This window comes from Chanos chanos, chromosome 9 (assembly GCF_902362185.1).
Source record: "Chanos chanos chromosome 9, fChaCha1.1, whole genome shotgun sequence".
In the NCBI taxonomy this organism is placed as follows: domain Eukaryota; kingdom Metazoa; phylum Chordata; class Actinopteri; order Gonorynchiformes; family Chanidae; genus Chanos; species Chanos chanos.
Window position 1 is genome coordinate 16,253,226 of NC_044503.1, and position 21,534 is coordinate 16,274,759.

At 41.5% G+C, this 21,534-nt stretch overlaps 2 protein-coding genes across 2 annotated transcripts; both read right to left on the reverse strand.

Annotated features, from left to right (window-relative positions):
* Positions 1-5,494: 5,494 nt before the first annotated feature.
* On the reverse strand, positions 5,495-8,387 carry ndufa4l2a (NDUFA4 mitochondrial complex associated like 2a). The gene is made up of 4 exons (XM_030784878.1): positions 8,270-8,387; positions 6,613-6,698; positions 6,362-6,422; positions 5,495-5,984 (listed from the first exon to the last, which is right to left on the reverse strand). The coding sequence occupies exons 1-4, from the start codon at positions 8,309-8,311 to the stop codon at positions 5,928-5,930; spliced, it is 246 nt and encodes an 81-aa protein (XP_030640738.1). The 5' UTR covers positions 8,312-8,387; the 3' UTR covers positions 5,495-5,927.
* Positions 8,388-10,233: 1,846 nt separating this feature from the next.
* actr5 (actin related protein 5) lies at positions 10,234-16,331 on the reverse strand. Its single transcript, XM_030785250.1, has 9 exons — positions 15,948-16,331; positions 15,627-15,865; positions 15,254-15,423; positions 14,622-14,839; positions 14,303-14,440; positions 14,075-14,182; positions 13,722-13,861; positions 13,187-13,319; positions 10,234-10,563 (listed from the first exon to the last, which is right to left on the reverse strand). The coding sequence occupies exons 1-9, from the start codon at positions 16,329-16,331 to the stop codon at positions 10,234-10,236; spliced, it is 1,860 nt and encodes a 619-aa protein (XP_030641110.1).
* Positions 16,332-21,534: the final 5,203 nt, after the last annotated feature.

Genomic DNA, 21,534 nt, shown 5'->3' on the forward strand with positions numbered 1-21,534 from the left:
GAATTTGCACTCTTTTTGTGTGTGTGTGTGTGTGTGTGTGCATATGTGTATGTCTTTGGGAGAGCATCTACAACATGCATCTAACTGACCACCTGGTTGTACACACATTTGAGAGCATTATCATACTATGTTTTACTCAGTGTGTGGCTCAGAGTTGGATTAAAAATCATATGTGTTGTGCAAACCCCTGCTAATGTGTTTACACTCAGGTAACTGTATTTTGTCCCCACTGCAGTCTGCAGATGCCCTAGTCACAGAGCTTTTGTCTGGGTCAGTTCCTATAAGCTCCACTAGAGGGGGATGTTGCCTATGTCTTGGTGACTTCTGGAAGACTGAGGATCCTGTTTATTCTCACAACTATAACTACAATTATATTGTAGAAAATAATTGGATTTAACATGTGTATGTGCGTGTGTATGTGTGTGTGTCTGTGAGTCTTGTTCATCACGTTTGCAGAAATCCATGTAAGCCCTGCTCGGTGTGTCTTACATCATAACAAATGAGTATCTCCAGTGTTCATTCAGCTTATTGACATTACCACTGCTATGACGGAAACCAGACACACTACCACATTCAGGAGACATGTGGTCACTGTGTGTGTGTGTGTGTATGTGTGTGCGCGCGCACATGTGTGTGTGTGTGTGTGTGTGTGTGTGTGTGTGTGTGTGTGTGTGAGTGTCTTGGGGTGGTTGAGGATGGAGGATCTCAAAGAATTAACAGGTGGCTTTTTACACAGCAAAGAAAGAGTGTATGATAAGTAGAGGGTAACGGAGCCTGAAGAAACAAACAGAAGACAGATCACTGATGGCTAAGGCAAGTGTTTATGCAGAACTGAAAACATTGCAAAGTGACTTAATGACCAAAATACAGTTTAAGTATAAAATACTCAATAATTCTAAGACACATGGGGCAACTCCTCACATGGGGACCCTACTTCACAGGGAGCTACAGATGAGAAACAAAAGTGCTTGTGAAACTCACTTGATGAGAATAGGAGCAAATCGTCATGGTAACCACTCTAATGGCCACTCTTACACCGTGGTCCCAACTCTCATGTGACCACCTGTTCTCGCTCCAGACTCTCCTTTACTGTCATCACAAAGGACAAATTATCAATCAGTTATGGAGCTGGGCTCAATGTCTTTTCATGACATGTGTGACAATACACGACAAAATACATATGTCTTACTACCACAAACTTATAAAACAGGGTGTGGATATGTGACGATTCAAATGAAAAAGAGTAACACTCTTTTTGCTTTTACCCCATAATAATTTACATCATAATAGCACTCCCGTGCTTTGGGGCTGTTCCATCTCAACAAAGGCGGGAGGATTCTAGAAACGTCTTAACTGAGATTCAGTTCCTTCTTCACTGAGGCAGGTGATATTTTGATGGTGTTGTGGTAAGCATAAGAGAGGACACTCTAATGAGTAAAGGTAACTTGTTAACTCTGCCTGAAGAATGAATGCTTAAGAGATGCATAATTAAAATGATCATAAAACTGATAACAAAAAAATCTAAATAAATAACAATGTAACAGAACTAACTGAGCTATATTTGGAGAAAACAAAGACATATTTGATAATAGCTTACTACAATGACAAGATTGTCCGCTGAAATGAACTTAGGTCGAGCATATAATGAAATCAAAGTGTTCTCCTCTTATTACAAATCAAATAATATGTTCACAGATGATCTTCATTCACTTTCAGCATGTTTCTGCTCTCTCTTTGCTGACTGGAAACACTGTCATAATACTGGGGATGTGTAGACCACTGTGTTTTGGTTGAAATTAGGAAAACTATATTGCTACAGAATTTCTGCATTTATTTATAGATTTTTAATAGTATCTGCAATGGAGAACTTTTATACACCACAATACTCCTTATCCCTTTTTTAAATACAGAAAATTCAGTATTAGTGAATGTCACAGTTTGACTTAAATAGTAGCAAACATTTTGGTAATACATTGTGAAAATTAATGCATGTTATAGAAATGTTTTTGACGATTTCTAAGCAACAGCTTCCCATTTTGACTGGAGGTTTCCTGAAGCATTGTGTTATTTGTAAATTATTTCTCATGTAAAGTGTCTGGACATGCGCCAGCAGATTCCAGCAGCCGGGCCATTTACTGGCTCCAAAATGACAAACACACAAACACACATAACCCACAGGGACCATCTTCTCCTCTAAGTCAGAGAATGGAGAGAATGTGTGTGTGTGTGTGTGTGTGTGTGTGTGTGTAATATACACTAAAGTCAAAGTGTCATAAAAGTCAGCTTATTCCCACTGAGTGTGAATCTCTGTCTCTCACCACACACACAAATGCACACACACACACACACACACACACACACACACACACACACACACTAGCCTCAACACATCATCTCCCCTGGTGAATAGCCTGTACAATCCAGTTTCCATGGGGCACTGTTCAGAAGCCACACCTGTTCTGATCACTCATCCTCTCTCTTCTGAACACGAGAGGGGAAGAAAACAGTCTAGTTCTCCCGCTGTGCAAAATGTCAACATCAGGGACAATATCAAGAACGTCACACATTATTCTGACTTGACCTCAGATAAACACATGTTTCTGATGCGTTTCTGTCATCAGCTCACTTGGGCTTATGAATACACAACAAGACTTTTTTTTGTAATACTAACAAAAGTATAAGACAGCTGAGTCTCTTTCAGTGCTGACAGTCCATAAACAGAGCTTAGCCAATCAGAACAAAGGCCTTCAACCTTCAGGACCACAAAGCTTTTACATTTCGTGGCTATGAGTCTGCTCTCCATACTAAATAATGCAACATTACCCAACTGCAGTATTAACAATTTGTTATGAATGCTTATGAGGTTAGTAACATTCTGTATCTCAAGAAAGAACAAAAACATTATTAGAGATCCTAAAGAACATCCATTGAAAATTTGCCTTTCACATGCTTTTTTTCACTCCCTCACACACAAACACAGACACACACATGCACACACACACCACTTTCTCTGTATGCCTGCCATACAGACATGACCAAAATATCATGTTTGTATTGTTGAAGCACACTGGAGGGCACCAATCTACAGCAGAGAGAGATGCCAAAGCAGCGCCTCCACATGTTTGAATACGACAGATTCAAAATGCACCATTTTCTCAGTACAACTGGCAAACCATCCACTGGACTAGGAGCAGAGGTGCCCTCTAGAGGTGAAGATCAAAAACAACACAGGTGATGAGTCATGATCTAATGGGCTTACTGAAGCATTATAACAGGTTTATGCCACAGTCTCACAGCTTCATTAAGGCATTTGAGTGGCAGAGGGAGCTAAGTGATCTATTTAAGCTATACTTGGATCTCAAGATGGGTAACCAGGCCCAGTTTCCAGACTTCCTCCTCATTATCCCTACACACACACACACACAGATTTGTTCTGATATATTATTTTGGACCAAGATATACTCGTATTTTTATTTTTTTTTCTAGTATTTTTTCGAGTATTTCTAGTATTTTTTGTATATTTTGAAAACCAGAGAGCATGCCAGTGCATGCAACTCTCATTGGCTGAGCACAAGAATTGGCTTTACATCCTTTACAGTTATACACCATGTAGAGGAGCTGGGCAAGAGGCAGTCTTCCCCCCCCCCTCATCCATTCCAGATTTTTAAAATCATCTGACATCATCTGATTTTAACAGTTGCATGTGATGTTTTGGGAAACACTTTGCACGTAGCCACTGCCATCATAGGTGATAAGACACATTTGAAAGAGGGAAGTGTACAGTCAAATAAATCCGTGTAGGAACTGACTGTAAACACAGCTGCCATCAGGAATGGCATGACAAATCAATGTCATTTTGATTAACAATATCAAAAAAGTACAAATACTGACTGAGAATTAAAATATAATATCATAGCGTTGGAGCAAACCTTTGAAGAGGCCAAATGTCATCTCCCCTCTTGTGTTATTGTTAACATTGTTATTGTGCCTTGGGATGTGGGAGGAGTCCACACTGTTTATAGATTCATCAGACTGGGAAAACATACTTCTGAAATCTAGATGAGTTTATTTGGCTTATCTCAGCTGGGGCTGCAGCAGCATCTCAGAGCTCACTAAGTAAACACTGCACTGAAGACAGTGTATTTCCTGTGTGCGTTGGGTCCATTTCCTGTCCCTCACAGAGGGTGAGACGGAAAGAGTGAGAGGGAGAGAGAGAGAAAGAGAGAGAGAGAGAGAGAGAGAGAGAGCATTTTCTAGAAATACTACGTCAGTAAGTTGCATGGGGTCAGAGTTAAGCTTTCAAAATCTGTTGACATAAAAAAACAGCCATCTGCTCATCTTTCCATCCGTTCTTTTCCCTGTTTCTCACGACCTGTGAGTTTTAAGTGAATCCTTAGGGAAAGGGGTTTTATCTCTTCTAAGACTGCCCAAAATACTTTCAGAAAGAGGAACGGATTAAATTCTGCAAGGAGAACATACTCTACAAAAGGCTTTACACAGTTTAACTCAGCACACAGCAACAAAAGAAAAAGCAACAAACACTATAACACTGCAACCTAATATCATTAAACTTTGAAACAAATCTCTGTTAAGAAACAGATTGCACTGCATAACATTAGCCATTGTGCTGAAGCTAAGGCAACACACTTGTGGCACAGTTGCAGTGTGATTTAAAGAGCCCTATAAACCTCTGGGCTATTAGTGGTCCACTTTTTAGTCCATTTGGCCAAGACACCTTGTGTTTTTATTTATGTCAGAGCAGGGTTCAACATAAAAACACATAATGTGTAGCAACAACACACACACACACACACAAACCTGATAACCATGAACCACAATGAAGCACTCTGCTTTGATATTTTTTTGTTTAAAACGTTTTGACTTTTTTTCCAGGGACACTACATTAAGCCTCTGTCTGGCAGCAGGCTCTTAGATAAGGAGGTCAGTTTATTACGACTGGTTCAGACTACAGCTGAAGGGACTAACATGACCTGCTCTGGTGTTCTGCACTAAATGTGCATTTGTGTGTGTGTGTGTGTGTGTGTGTGTATGTGTGTGTGTGAGTGTGTGTGTGTGTGTGTGTCTGTGTGTGTGTGAGTGTCTGTGTGAGTGTGTATGTGTGTGTGTGTGTGTGTGTGTGTGTGTGTGTGTGTGTGTATGTGTGTGTGTGTGTGTGTGTGTGTGTGTTTGTGTGTGTCTGCTCCCCAAAGATGAAAGCCACAGACAGGTCTTATCTGTGGGCTGGATCTGTTCTAGGCAGTGATTGTGCCTTGTTCACCCAGGCACACCTGTCAACTGACACCCACAAATAGAACCCTGTACAGACAAAACACAAACAAAGAAACAAAAACTCAAATCACATGCATTCATTTAATTTTTTTTTTTTATTAGGGTGGAGTGAATAGCAGGTCAAAATGACCTGAATTTTAGCTACTTCACATCCACAAAGATCTTAATCTTATTGAACAAACTTTGCCATCACACAAAGTCATGTCTTTTTTACCACAGTATTACCACACATAACTCTGTTACAGTTGCTGTCCTCTGCTTGAACTGTGCTGATGACTGTAAAAAGGAAGAAGAGATTTTAGCAATCACACTGGATCTTTTAGGACTGCAAAGGAACAGGGAGGGATAATGTCAAAAATCATGAAACACATCTGCTTTTGTGTAGAAATCTTCAAATTCCTTGTGATTACTTGCAGATATGGGATTTAAGACAATTACTTTTGCAATCCTAATCTACACCTACTCTTCATTCTCATCCAACATCAATATTTCAGTTGATACACAAAAACTTTACTTGAAAATGTTCAACATTTTCAGTGGGGGTCCACATGACTGATGTGTGTGTGTGTGTGTCCGTCATCCAGCAAGGAAAGAAAAATGAAAGGGCCCTGCAGTCCAGAGAATGATCTAGAAGACTTTCAGAAGTCTGGGCCCTCCTTCTTCAGATTCTTGTAATCAGTGTTGATTGCCACAAACTGAGAGGAAGCAAAATAGATCATCAAATCAACATAACTACTAGAAAACAATGATAACCATTAGATTTTGAAGTGATTACGGTCAGACAAATTGTTGTTGTTAGCTTATGACCTTAAGTTCATCAAGTTACCTATGTTAGATAAAAATAAAAAAAGATAAACAATTGATACAAATGTAAATGCTGTTAGTTTTTGCAGTCTGTGAGGATATTGTAAATACTTATTAAATTAGGTTCAGTGGTGAAGTAAATGATGAAACTGCTGAGTCATTTTGTCTAGTCAGTTCTCTATTATGCACAATACCACGTCATGCTTCCGTAGAACAGGGCTATAGTTAGTTTACAGCTTAATATGAGGCTTTAGTTCGGCATGTTTACCTTGTACTGATAGGTTGGGTTAAGCTGATTCCAGGGCTCAGGGTTGCTGGTCTTGTTCCAACTGAGCGTTTGCAGACGTAGAGTGCAATGAGTGCAAGTAAGACCAGAGGATCAGACAAAGAGCCACAGAGTCCCAACAGGCAGTAATATGTCTCAGTAAGGGCTAACACACAACAAGTTCGTTAAAGAGAACACCCAGGGTGTGAGGAGGTGCGCAGAACCGAAGCATTTGAATTCGTGTTTTAACTTACGTGACATGGGGTCCCCTGGCCAGACGGATCAAATAAAGAGTTGCTCCACCCATGCCCAGACAGATGAAGAAAAACTGCGGAATAAGCTGTGTGTGGGAGTGAGAGAGAGAGAGAGAGAGAGAGAGAGAGTACACTCTTATGGGTGCCATATGAAACCATAGAGGTTCCATAGAGCACCCTCTTAGCAAGAAGGATTCTTGAGGGTGCTATAGATTGTTAGTTTTTTAGGTTACACAAAAAATAGACAAAAGTAACACGGGAAGTAATATTATCACTAATTAATCAGCGACAATCGGGCCAGTAAGTAAACAAAGCTGGAGCCCTTATGTTGGGTTTTGGATTATGTAATTTATGCTGACAGTACATTTTATGCCAAATGTAGGCCTACAGTCTAGACTCGGCATTAATTTATCAGTAAGGTATCCTGAAATTCCTCCGCTTGTAAGACTACAATAAACTACAATTTCCGATGTTCTGTTTTTTTTTTTCTTTGCGACAAAAACACTGCTGTCCGAGCATTTTGAGCGTCGGGTTTGCCGTCAGTAGTCGCAGGGATGTATAAAGTTAGATGTTGGATACCATCAAGATTAGATCAATTTACATCCCTGCCCTCTGGTTGTTCTGTTGTAGACCGCTTGCCAAGCATCGTCATACACTGTGTCTGCGTGTCTAGACAAGTTTTTTTTTTTTTTAACTAGCCAACGTAGTCTATAGCAGATCGTTTCTCTCCCAGCGCAGTATGCCTACGATATGCGCTGTCCAAATGCTGAAAGCTTCTACAACATATAGGAGAACGTAGAAAAGCCATGCGGAATTAGACTGATTTAACATACCCTACCAGAAGGACAACGACGTTATGATTTGAGTGTTCCGGTTAAACGGTACAATTTCTGAGGAACATGAAAGGCTGCATTTCAAAAATCCGCGGCGGGTATGTGGGTCAGTCGCAGATCCGTTTGTCCTCTTGTTTAAGTTCAGAGCCAGATTGGATAAAGAGGGCAATAAGGACGTTAATCTCTCTGATATTTTTTTTAGGTCCCACACGTGAGGAGTAAACAAACCATGTGGAACTAAAACGCAAAGAAAATAATGAATATGACAAATAAAGAACCGACATGGAGCTAGAACGCAAAAGATAATAATAATAATAATAAATAAGTCAATTAAACAGTAAAGGATTTTGAACTGAAAAGCAAAGAGAGTGACTAACATTACAATGACAAAAAACACAATTACAAAAACACAATTTAAAACAACAACAAGGGCATTTCAAGATTTGATTCGATTAATTTACTAAAACCATTCGTTTTTTAAACTGCAAAGGCGTGAGATCATGAAACACTCATTATATCAAATCATAGATAGATAGATAGATAGATAGATAGATAGATAGATAGATAGACAGATCAAATTTGCCTTGCGCTTTCACGCAGGAGCAGTTTATCCGCTAAAACAGCAGAACTACACATACACAAGCTAATTGGTGTCACAGAAGTATTCACTCAAGAATATATCTATCCGTTAAAACTTCGGTCTTAATGACATTTGTTTTAAAAAAAAAAACAATTTAGACGAATTTCGTTCTGTAAGCACAGCAAATATACAAACTACAATGCCAACAACAGGGTGAGGAAATAGCCATAAAAAACGAACTCACTCCTGGGTGCTTCCTTGCATGTTCCCGAACAATACGAAGCATTATGACAGATACACGCCTACAGTGCTGTGATCTGCTTAATTTAAATTGACCAGACTTTTTAGAGAAAACGATCTAATTTTACGTGCAATACACACACCCAGCTGTTCTAACTTTGGAAGATCAAGAAGCCCAGAGATCCTATTAGAGGGAGGAGGGGAGGAGACGTATTGAGAGAGAGAGAGAGAGAGAGAGAGAGAGACATTATCTGATTTTAACAGTTGCATGTGGTGTTTTGGGAAACACTTTGCACGTAGCCACTGCCATCATGGGTGATGAGACACATATGAACATTTGAAAGCGGGAAGTGTACAGTCAAATAAAGGAGTGGAAGTTAAGGGTTCTTTGATATTCTCCAGTATTTGGATCAACTTTCTTTCTTTCTTTAACGAAACCAGCTGACCAAAGGCTGCCTTGCCATTCCCTTTTGGCTCAAATCAAGGCACGAGGGAAAAGAGGGGAAACGCAAATATTTATCTAACAACAGATTATTTAAGTTAGAGTCCATACAGTACACGAATAAACACTCAGTGTTCCGAAAAACTGATATTTAAACATGCCCCGTTTCTCGTTTCAAATATAGTAAAAAATAGTCTGCCCACAATATGTTAGTCAAAGACGGCGACAGTACACTGTATTATCTAAGTGAGGTTTTTAAAAGAATTACTTTACTGCAAATGAACAGGCTATTGGTTAAGTTGACCCATTGGTATTTGTAAAGTGGAAAGACGATAAGCAACCACTTTAATAGTAGTGTGGCATATAATGTTATAGTGCCATAATCCAGTTCAATAGGCGATTGAACCTCCGTAACACTGAGTTGGTCAGATCCCTCACTTAAAGTATGCAAATACCTTACGGTATGTAATGGCTTATGGTTCGACTCCTAAGAGAATGAATGAACGTTGAGCGTACTGTGAAATTAATGAACAAATTATTGAATTCATGCAAAGCGAACGACGTTCGCTTTTACATGCAGCACTAGGGGGAGGGGAAGGGATGGGAGGTGAAATAATTCGCTTAACAGATCGCAGAATAAGATAGCGAATACAAAATAGTCAGAAAACCCAGTCCCGACATCTTTCCCCCCTGCACCAAGAGTAACATGTACCGTGAGGTCCGTTGTGACACCACTTGTCTGTTGCTTTCTTTACGATGTAGGCTACTGAAAACTATCCTAACAAATTACCCACATTCTGCAGGCTAACGAGAGACTCGGTGAAACGATAAATAAGAGGAATTTGTCCCAACTGAGAACAAATTGCCCTCTTTCGGCTGGGTGATGAGAGACTCAGTGAAACGATAAATCAGAGGAATTTGTCCTTAATCGAGCCGTGGGTTAGAGCTCCGCTTTGAATCCAGACATGGTGACGCCAGCTTGTTCCTTTGTAATTGGTGGGTTACATAAATCCTACAGAGGAAGTCTGCAAAACCCTGTCTCACTTTTGGACAGCGTAGCCTTGGGTCACGGTCTGGACAGGGACTGTCTGACAGAAGTTCTACTGGGCTTGAGGAGAAATGAGGTGTCAGCCCGTTTTAAACTATTTTGATAGTAACTCGATGGGTCGTCACTGCCCCTGAGAAAACTGTGCTCCCAATATTTTTCAGCTGACACTGTTGAAGGAAAGCAACTCAGTGAAAATGTGCAGTTATTTATATATCATAAAAAAACACAAATTACAGAAATTTAGCACAAACCAGGAACAGAAGGGACAGACAGTTTAGCACAACAATCTCACGGTTTAACATCAGCACTATAAAAATAAAGTCTTTTCAATGTTCATCAGGTGCAACGTGTCCTGGCCATGCACTCTTCAAACTCTAAATACAAGAGCATTGAGATGTCGGCCTCCTTAGACATCTTTCCTCTAAGTAGAACTGCTATGTATGTGGTACTGGCCACGCTGTATGGATACACAGCTGTTCTATTGTGTGGATGTGGGGACTCCAGATTCTGAGGCAGAGGCAGGTGCAGGTACAGTGTCCATGGCTGATTCTGGGGTGGTGGCATGCAGTGGCTGCTGTGTAGGGGTGGGGGGCTCCGCGGCCTGGGGGGGGTCACTGGCCCGTGGTGCTGGTTTGCTGATCCTCATGGGGATGAAGAGGTTGGAAGCACAGTGTTCACTGAGATATTCTCCCCCTTTCTCTTCGTAGTCCTGACGACTGATCCAGCCCTGAGCCCCAGGAGGGTTCCTCAAAGCCCACTCACAAGCCCCAAACCAGGCATCCAAGGCTGGTCGTGATGCCAACGATACCTGGGAATTAATAACATGGTTTCTTTCTGAAGAATGTAGCTAAAACCCTAATAGAAGACAACAAAAATAATCCTAGATTTTTATTTAATATTGTATCAAAACTAACTGGGAATAAGATCACCTCGGAAACAGGCACACCATCAATATACAGTGGTGACGCCTTCATGAATTTTTTCAATAGCAAAATTGAAAATATCAGGCAAACAATTCAGACTACAAATTTAAAACCAGATAAATTGATTTCTAACACTGTAGATAACAATATAACTATATCAGATCAGCGATTAGAATGTTTTACTCCCCTTCAAGCGACCGAATTAACCTCACTAATTTCTTCATCAAAATCACCAACTTGTGTATTAGATCCCTTACCTACACATTTCCTCAAACAAATACTACTAGTAGTCATCGAACCTCTTCTAAAAATAATCAATTCCTCCCTTAGCACTGGCTACGTACCTAAATCTTTTAAACTAGCAGTTATCAAACCCCTAATTAAAAAACCTGACCTTGACCCCTGTTCGTTGTCCAACTACAGGCCAATATCTAACCTCCCCTTTATCTCCAAGATCCTAGAGAAGGCTGTAGCACAGCAGTTATGCTCATACCTACATAGGAATAACATTCATGAAATGTATCAGTCAGGATTTAGGCCTCATCACAGCACAGAGACAGCACTGGTTAAAGTTGCAAATGACCTATTACTGGCTTCTGATCAGGGTCGTGTCTCCTTGCTTGTGTTGCTTGACCTCAGTGCAGCCTTTGACACCATCAATCATACTGTTCTCCTTGATAGACTAGAAAATGTTGTTGGAGTTCAGGGAACGGCCCTCTTATGGCTTAGGTCCTACTTGACTGATCGTTATCAGTTTGTTGATGTAAATGGTGACTTCTCTACACATACTGAGGTAAAGTTTGGAGTCCCTCAAGGTTCTGTTTTAGGCGCACTGCTTTTTTCTTTATATATGCTATCTCTAGGTAATATTATTTGTAAACAGGGTATTAGCTTCCACTGCTATGCTGATGACACACAGTTGTATGTCTCAGCGAAGCCAGACGAGAGACACCAGCTTAACAAAATTGAGGAATGTCTAAAGGATATTAGGCACTGGATGCTTACTAACTTCCTCTCACTTAACTCTGAAAAGACAGAAGTACTTGTACTAGGATCACGTGCAGCTAGGAGTAAGCTTTCCGATCACATAGTAACTCTGGATGACCTTTCTCTTTCATCATGTGCAGCAGTAAAACACCTTGGTGTAATTATTGACTCCAGTCTTTCATTTGAAGCTCATGTAGATAACATTACCAGGATAGCCTTCTTTCATCTTAGAAATATTAACAGGATAAGAAATGCATTGTCATTTCAAGATGCTGAAAAATTGGTTCATGCTTTCATTACCTCTAGGTTAGACTATTGTAATGCCATACTGTCTGGATGTTCTAATAGGTGTATAAATAAGCTACAGTTAGTTCAGAATGAAGCAGCCAGAGTTCTTACTAGAACCAAAAGATATGATCACATCACCCCTATCTTATCCACACTGCACTGGCTCCCAGTCAAATCTCGTATTGATTATAAAATATTACTGTTAACCTATAGAGCACTAAACAGTACCTGCGCGAAGACCTGGTCTTTTATGATCCACCACGCCTACTTAGATCAAAAGGTGCAGGCTATTTGTTGGTACCTCGAGTTATGATGGCTACAGCAGGGGGCAGAGCCTTCTCTTACAGAGCCCCACAGTTATGGAACAGCCTCCCAATTAATGTTCCAGACTCAGACACAGTCTCTATGTTTAAGTCAAGGCTGAAAACTTATCTGTTTAGCCAAGCCTTTTGCTAACAGCTCTTTACTAGGTAAAGGAGCAGATCTGGAGGGTTCTCGGGCACAGAATGTATGGTAAACTGGGTGTTTGGATGCTGTTGCCCCCCCACTCTAACATGTTCACTCAGGTTTGTTGATGGTGGAGTGGGTGGCCGCCTTGTGTCCCAGAGTGCCCTCATGTCCGTATTACCTTCTAGCTCTCCCTTTTAACTATGCTGTAATAGCTAGTCTTGCTGGAGTCCCTGCCTGCACTCGGCACACGATGTATATTTTCCCTTAAACATTATGTGGAAATAAACATCTAACAATTTCTCTCTCTGTCGAGCCACACGTGCTACTCCTGAGATACCAGTGATCCTGACTCCTCCTGCCCTCTGGACTGATCCATCCTGGTGTTATCATCTTTCATCCCCCTGTCAGCCTCCTGTCAACATCGCCATCCCCTTTGTTCATGCTCTAATTCACTTGCAATTGTAACTGCCCACTGGGTCGGCACCTATTGCACACCTGTCTGGCCAAGGAGGGGTCTCCTCTCTCCGTGGTCCTTCTCAAGATTTCTCCCATTTTCCCATTTGGGTTTTTGGAGAGTTTTTTCTTGCCCGCCATGAGGATTAAGTCAGGGGGTGCCGTCCTGTTTTGATTTGACTGTTGTTGCCTGTAAAGCCCTTTCAGACTGTAAACAGTGATATTGGGCTCTAAATAAACTTGAAACTTGAAAACCAATTTACAAAATCTGTTTTGGTTGCATGGTGTAATTGTGAGTGTGTATGTGTGTGTGTATGTGTGTGTGTATACCTTGAAGTGTGACTGAAAGGGTCTTATTGCAAGAAGCTCTCTCTCCACTCTGTCTTTTACACCATTGTACTGCAAGTTTCCTCCAGTCAGAAACACATTGTTTACTAGCTCCCCCTGCTGTTCTGGAGTGTACCTGAAACAACACACACATGCACAGACTCAGGTACATTCAGACATCAATTCTGTTGGGAATCAAAACATTACCTGATCAGATTTCAGTGACTTATGAAGTTACATGTGAACTAGGGAATGTAATTTTGCAGTTCCTCTTATGCAGTACGCAAAATGGTATGCTGCTATTCAACTGTCTCAGGGACTTTTCATCCTTTGAAAACAAGGGGGTTCATAAATGTACCAAGGATATAACTAAGAATTTAAGACAATAAAATTTACACATAAAACTCAAAATGCAGAAGAGCACACTAAGTTTAGTTACTCAGCCAGTTTGCCATGAATAAGGGAGATGCAGGACAGAGTTTCGTAATGTTGGTTGTAACATGTGAGTAAGGTGTGTTTAAACTGGCTGTCTGCTCACTGCTGAAGCACAAACTGCACAGTCTCCATCAGGCCCATCTGCTCTTCACCAATCAGAGAAGGCTGGAACAGGACCTCTGGGGCACGTAGTCTCTCAGTGCCTACAAACAGCTGGTGATACTCTGCCATGTTAAAAACCGGCTACACAAAGAGAGAAGGCAGAGACAAGAAATTAAAAAAACCAAGTATACACTACAAACATAATTTAACATCTTTCCCTATAAAGAGTTTGCATAGTGATGAATCTAGCATCAGAGAACTGACTGAGCCATTGTTATTAAAGTCATACGTATTAAATTATGGCAATGTTATGAACTTGATATGTACTGTGTGTATGTATATAAACGACAGTACCTGGGCAGTGCTGACAGGTTTCTCTGACTCCGTGCTCTCTTCACTAAAATCAGGATCCATCTCATTAACACTGTCCCCTTCATCCACAGGCTGCTCCAACTCTGCAATCTGATACACAGAAACGGTAAACCCTCCATCAGAACACACACACACACACACACACACACACACACACACACACACACACACACACCCCCACCCACTCAAACGCAACAAATAAACAAACACCTCTGTCCTGGTTTGTCTGCTGTGCTCCACGCTGATGCTTAGTTTGTGGATGTAAGATTGGAGCTCTTCGGCGGAATCCATGTTAAGCTCCATCAGGCGCCTGTGGAACTGCTCCACTAAACCCATCTCCAGCAACCTCTATACAAACACATTAACACAGCAGGAAGCAATGTGTGTATGTGAAGAAGTATGTGGTGTATATGTGGTGTATATGTACGGATGTGTTTATGTGGCTTTACTTGAAGTGCAAGGACCGTAAGCAATCATCTAGTTATTTCTTTGCGTAGGTATATGTGTGTGTGTGTGTGTGTGTTTGTACCTGCACAGCAAGCAACGTGTCTAGTCGTTCCTGGTCCTGCTGCAGTCTCTCTTCACGCCGACGGTTGTTGATCTCCTGCAGCCTGCGCAGCTGCTGTGCTCTTCTCTCTTGCCGTTCTTCCACACTCACGACTGCGCCTGCAGCCTTCCCAGAAAATGGCAACTGCATGCGGTGCACCTCCTCCTCGTAAAACTCCGCGCTCCGCCACTTTTCAAGTTCTGCAGGAAAAAAAGCAAAAAACAAAACACACACACAATGCACAATGACCAACAATGAATGAGCTCTAAATTTAACACAGACTGTGTGTGGTTTATGTAGGTCTGTTTTAGAGTCATAATATTAGGTATACTTATGTTGGTAATACTCAGACACTGTGAGACTGTGTGCTTAAGTTACACAGTATGTTGTAATAAAACACACTACGCTATTTGAAAAAGACACCTGAGGAGTGATGTAAGGTACTCTGGATCAATGCTAAGTGATGGTACCCTATGAGAGCTGCAGTACCCTATGAGAGCTGCGGTACTCTGTGAGAACTGCGGTGGTGTTGAAGAGGGGTTTGGTGTGGTTCAGTGTAGCCTAGTGGTGTTGTGCAGAGCACTATGGAGCAGATGTGAGCAGTGCAAAGTTACCTTGTAGGTAGTCAGGTGCAATATAGCTGTGCTCGTGCAGTAACTCTTCCATGCGGCTGAGTGTGATGGCTGCCTGGTGGGCTGGGTACTTGAGCTGAAGCAGTCTCTGCAGGTACACTGCTGACTGACTTCCCCCCACATTCACACGCTTGCAGTTTACTGCATCCAGTCTATGGCCAGAACAGAAAAGAAACACACAGAAAGAAAGAGAGAGTGTGTGTCTATACATGATATGTAGGCCTTTACCATTAACTACATGAACTATAGTATATAGCAGTAGTATCCACTGATCAACAGCGGTTACTGCATCTCCGTAATGAGTCTGTTAGCCAAAATGCAGTTGTTTAAATCGAGAGGACGATGTGTTCCGTACCGGCCGTTGATAAAAGGTAGGACGTGAGAACAGTGGTATCCAGAAGAGACGATCAAGCCGGTGTGGGGAGGCTCCAAACATCGCTGAGTATTATTGTAGAAGAAGCTAAACAGACTGTCCACTCCGTAAGCTACCTGCGGTGCACCATAACATTCAAACACAAGCTCCGACATCATCTGACGGCAGTGGAGTGGGTTACAGGGCGCCTCCGTGAGGACCAGAGGGTGTTCGACACTTCCCTGCAGATAAAGTGCCTTTGAAGTGAGGAACCAAAAACTGGGAGAGCAACACAGAAACTGTTTCATTGGGTCAACAACTCACCTCTGTGCCAATACCAAGGTGCATGAATATGTAATCAAACATCAGCTCTTGTATTTCGAAATTAACAACAACGTTACGGTCGAACTGGCTCTTGAGAAGCCAGCGCAGGGGTTCCAGATTAGGGATGTCATTGCCGATTTGAGTCTCACTCCGTGCTGCTCCTCGACTCCGTGCCGCCACGGATTTGAACAGCAATCGAGGAGTGGACAAGTCCTCCACGTTGCATGCCCACCCGGCACGGGTCTGGAACGAACCATTATCTATGACTATCGGAACAGGACATGGTCGCAAACATTCCGAATGCACTTCGAATATCGGATCAGGCGATGATTTGTAATCTTGAAAGGAAAATATTTTACATGTTGAACTTGTCTTGGTCGTCATTTTGAAATGGGCGTCACTTCAAAATACACCCGGAAACTGTGCTGTCCTCGTATTGCTGAAAGAAAAGTTCCGCCAACAGCGGAAAAGTCAAAGCAATCTTAAAACGATCGCGCGATCTCCAAAAGTGACCGCAGGGGTCCCTACAATTAATGTGATGTATACATATAAATATATATATCCTTCAAGGAGTTGCATGAATTGTTTAAAGCAGGAGATTTCAATACGACATCCAGAGTCTCCATGTGATCTCTGTAAAATGTCGGTCAAGCACTTTTGACAATGACCACAAGGTGGCAGTAAAAGTAGTGCCATCCTTGCGGAGACTTAAAGTCGTCAAGGGAGATATCATGGAGATATCACCAAGGGGTGTCCCTCTCGTCCATGACGTAGTTTACCGGGGTCTTTTTTTGTCCAAGAAGAAGAGGAAGATGCAGACAAGGCGAACCGAATGTGACTGAGGATATGGAATCCCTGATAACTTCACCGCATACGGTGCTTTTGTTGTAAACAGCGCTATAAAACGCTTACATCCCTCAGAATAGCTCAATGTAGAATTTCAGGGAACCTACCATGGTCTTACAACGATTTGCTAATACCATCAATATCCTTCGGAAACCTCAAATTACAAATAATATCACATATTCCGAATTACTGATTATGAATGAGAGGGGCACGTGGGAAGCCTGCAGGTTAAAAATAACATATATGTGGACATACATTAAATGAAACTTAATTGCAGTAATCGACTCTAGTTAACTAATGAATAGAGAATCTGAAAGCGATTGTGATCATTGCTCAGCAGAAGATAATAGATGCTGTGTAACTGCTTTGTGACATGCATGCATGTGTGTGTGTGTGTGTGTGTGTGTGTGTGTATGCAGGCGCGCCTGGATTGAGTTAGACACACAGTTCAGTGCTCAAGCACAAAGCTGTGACTGAAGCAGCCCTCGGTGACACTAATGAGCATAACTAGGTCACATCATCTGAGACACTCACACACACACACACACACACACCCAGGAGGCATGAAGTGACAGTGGTCAGGGTAGAACACATGGAGCCCATGCATGTGTTACTCACTGTCACTGAGAGAGAGAGAGAAGGACAGAGAGAGACAAGGGGACATACTCTGCGAAGAGGCTCTTCTCCTCATTTCTCTCCTACAGTCTCCTCCTCTCTTCTCCTCCTTTTCTGACTTCATCCCTTTTGCTCGCTCTTTTTCTTTTTATTCATTACAGACGGGAACCTCTCCTAACCATGAACAATTTATGGCAGTACCATACTGAACAGCAGTAAATTTAAAAATCATATTAAAGGGGTTTTATAGACCTTCATAGTATGTTTCAAACACTCTAAGTACATTCTCATAATTTCTGAATCATGCTTAATATTCCTTAAGCATATTCAGCCTTACCTCAATAATGTTCTATGTTTTTTTAAAGGCTATTGTGTTCTGGAACTTAGACAGGAATAAACATGCAGCAAAATTATTAAAATGGGTTTTTCTTACCTCTCCCCATACACTCTCTCTCTCTCTCTCTCTCTCTCTCTCTCACTCACTCATACACACACACACACACACAATCACATTTATGTATTAAAACATAACCACACAGAACCATCTTCCAAAACCTTTTAGCTCCTTTGACAAACAGAAACATGCAAGAATGTATGAAGCACTAAAGCACACATACTCCCCACCCCACCCCACCCATCCACACACACACACACACACACACACACACACACACACACACACACACACACACACACACACATTCACAATCACACTGTCACAACTACTCTCCTCATTTCCATGCCCTGTAAACACAACAGACCTTTCTGTACCCATCACAGACTAATGTGTTTGTGCACCTGTCGGTTTGCATGCATCTGTGTCTATGGCTACAAATGTGCGTGTGTACGTGTTTTTTTGTTTGTTGGGTTGTTTTTTTTGTCCTTTTGGTGAACGCAGAGAAATGTAATATACATCTCAGTCCCACTCTGTCTACACATGAACCAAACAAAGCAAATTTGTTCACTGCAGCGTAATAAGAATTCTTGCTTAATGTGGAATATTTTTAACAGTTGCACTGCTGTCACCTCATCTTCTGAACTGCCATCTATTCACAACTCAGATGAATAAAAGGGTGCCCTCCAAAACATTTAGCTTCTGTGCTCTGCATTTGATGCCTCTAAGCTTTCATTCCCATTGGCTAAGCTGTGAAGTTACAGTCCGCCTTGATTTATTTTATCTCAAAGCTCTCAGACAGCCGTGAGTGTGCACGCGCTCGCGCACACACACACACACACACACACGCACACACATACACACACTCACACCCCACCAGTTACGGAATCCATGGCAACTATCAGAGAGGACTGCTCACCAGACATGGTTTGGCTAATCCCAGGTAAAAAGAAGCCCTCTTTCTGCACCCCCCTCATCTCCCCAACCCTGAGCTACTTAACTCTCTCTCTCTCTCTCTCTCTCGCTCACGCGCATGTACACACACACACCCTATCACTGAGTTGCGAAACTAATCTTTGTCATTGTGAACCAAAGCTTAGTCAATCACCATGACAACCCCATTTGATGCAGGTGCAGTTAAAATGCCAGATTTCTGATGCCTGTATATGAATGGGCTTCATAAAGACATGAAACATAACATTTCTTTCATACACTTATTTCAAACCTAATTATTTGCTCTTAGGATTTAAAATGACTTCTTTTGAAAGACATCTGATTTTTGTTGGTATAAAAATGGGACTGTTTGTACATTCCATAATGATCTACTCTATGAAGTGCTTACATTATTTTATCATTTTAATACAACATAATAATACATTTATAATTTTACATAAATTTTCTTTTCTTTCGGTACATACAGCGATGCAAAATATAATCTTTTTGGAGAGAGAGAGAGATAGAGAGAGAGAGTTGCATTCCTTGAGGCATGTTTGAGATTTAGCAACCCTCCCCCATCGTGCTAGGACAGAGACTGAGAATGTGACACACACACACACACACGCACGCACGCATGCGTGCGGGTTGGAGGGGCTGAGGATGTGACACGCGCACAGATTGCCCAAATACAGGATCCAATGCCCATCCACACACGCATCGTGCGAGCGCACGCGCGCCAAATCTCTCTCTCTCTCTCTCTCTCTCTGACACACACACACACACACACACAAACACACACGCACAGCACTCTTCCTTGGACACAAATGGCAGCTGGCAATGCAGCATAAGTGAAGCATGAAAATATGCGGAACTTTATCTGTCCTCTGGGTTGTGGCTATTTTTAGAGCGCGAGTCGTCTTTTACCCCGCTCTTTTTGGTAATACCAAGGGAATTGTTGCTGCCAGTGCATGTAGCTCTTTCACTCCACAGACTCTGAAAATTACATAATTCTTACCCTTTCGCAGTAGTATAACAATTTTAATGCAGAAAATTCACGTTTTGTTTCGCCGCATTTGTCCTGATTTGGAGAAATTCAGGCATTTACTGCAATCTATTCTTTAACTCCGTATGGCATGTACAGTGATTGAACCTGGATCTACAATTCTATGCTCCCCCCACCACCACCTCCAGGAGACCCTTTAATTATCTAAATAACTAAACTCAAACAAAGCAGGGAATATTAAAATGCATACCAGAGATGCTGTACATAGGCATTAATAAGTATAATACAGGGACTTTTACATCTTTTTAAGCATTGCGCATAGGGTACGTGAGTGTATGTGTGTGTCTTTGTGAGAGGGAGAGAGAGAGAGAGAGAGAGAGAGAGAGAGAGAGAGAGAGAGAATACTGAAGGAATCTTTAGGCATCTTTCCAGTGATCCTGGGAAGCAGAAGAAGAGAGAGCTGCAGAAATTTTAAAATAATAAAATAAGAAACATTTTATCAGTGTTAACTGTGCAAACCATAGCCCCTAACTGTATCAAATAGTTGAGAATATGTAAAAGGATCAGTATATGCACTGCGAGGAGCGAAAGACAGCGATCGGTTACCCTGTCTTTTTATATCAACTGACAGTTTTCATGCAAATCGAAAACCGTGAATACACGTTTCATATCAATATATTGAGTGGCTGGTGACACACGTTGGAAAAAAACATGTATTTCAAAGCATCATTTCCAAGGATCTGATTTTTTTTCAGCATCACCGTGTTGCGTGACAGAGCCAAATTAATAGCCTTTAAAAGGGAGCTCCAATGCACAGTATAAACGCACCGCGAATCTTACGTTATTTTTCACATGAACTATAGTGGTCTGTGGCAAATCAAATGTGGTTTATTACTAATATTATTGTTATTATTATTATTATTATTATTATTATTTAATAATAACAACAACAACAATAAAAATAATAATAACCCCATCCTAATTTGTCCCAGCTCTTATGTACTTTTTTAAACAAAGTAGTTAATTTCAGTGCAATATCTCAGCTGTTGTTTATGTTTATGTTTTTTATTTTTAATATCCCAAATAACCTTTGCCACAGCTAATTTAACCTGGCCGTTCAGATCCCTCAGCCTGTTTGATCTCCCCTGTATCCAAAATTCTGCCTATGATGTCTGATTAACCTAACATTTCATAACGTGTGCATCCAGCCCAGTGTCGCTGTCTCCTACACCCTGGTGCTGAACAAGGATTGCGCTGAACCATGTACTGAGCAAACGTTCGCATGGACAAGCGCACGTGCCCGATTCACACACACCCACACGCACACACACTCTCCCTCTCACTGCACCAACACTAACACGGACACACACATACACGCGCACACACACACCCGCACGCACGCACGCACACAATCATTGGGAACTGCCATTTGTCACTTCAGGAGTAATACCGTGTGTGATTTTGATAGGGAAAATCCCAAACTGATAGCTACTTTTAGAACAATAGAGTTTTGGATTCGACAAGTTAAGGTATTCCATTCGGATTATTTTTTGCGTACCCGTTGGAAACCATGTTTGCCAAAATCGAATTGTGTGGACGTTTTTTTGAGAATGACACGGACGGTCAAGGACAACCTTCGACTCTTTAACCGGATAAAACGAGTCTGAAACAAATATTTAGGGAATCAAGAGCTAAAAAAAAAAAATACGCAACACGTTGAAATGTCTCTTCAGGAAGAATGACAACCGTCTGACAGGGGCGTAATTACCTTCAAATTTGATAAAATCTGGATG

What these genes read in the sequence shown, in the direction of transcription:
- actr5 (XM_030785250.1), bottom strand. Translation starts at nt 16,331, where the DNA reads ATGACGACCAAGACAAGTTCAACATGTAAAATATTTTCCTTTCAAGAT. An exon ending in GCAGACAAACCAGGACAGAG is followed by an intron (nt 14,183 to 14,302) that starts GTGTTTGTTTAT and finishes TCTGTGTATCAG; the next exon opens with ATTGCAGAGTTGGAGCAGCC. An exon ending in GTGCAGTTTGTGCTTCAGCA is followed by an intron (nt 13,320 to 13,721) that starts GTGAGCAGACAG and finishes GTGTTGTTTCAG; the next exon opens with GTACACTCCAGAACAGCAGG.
- ndufa4l2a (XM_030784878.1), bottom strand. Translation starts at nt 8,311, where the DNA reads ATGCTTCGTATTGTTCGGGAACATGCAAGGAAGCACCCAGGA. An exon ending in ATGCAAGGAAGCACCCAGGA is followed by an intron (nt 6,699 to 8,269) that starts GTGAGTTCGTTT and finishes TCCCACACACAG; the next exon opens with CTTATTCCGCAGTTTTTCTT. An exon ending in ACCCAACCTATCAGTACAAG is followed by an intron (nt 5,985 to 6,361) that starts GTAAACATGCCG and finishes GCTTCCTCTCAG; the next exon opens with TTTGTGGCAATCAACACTGA.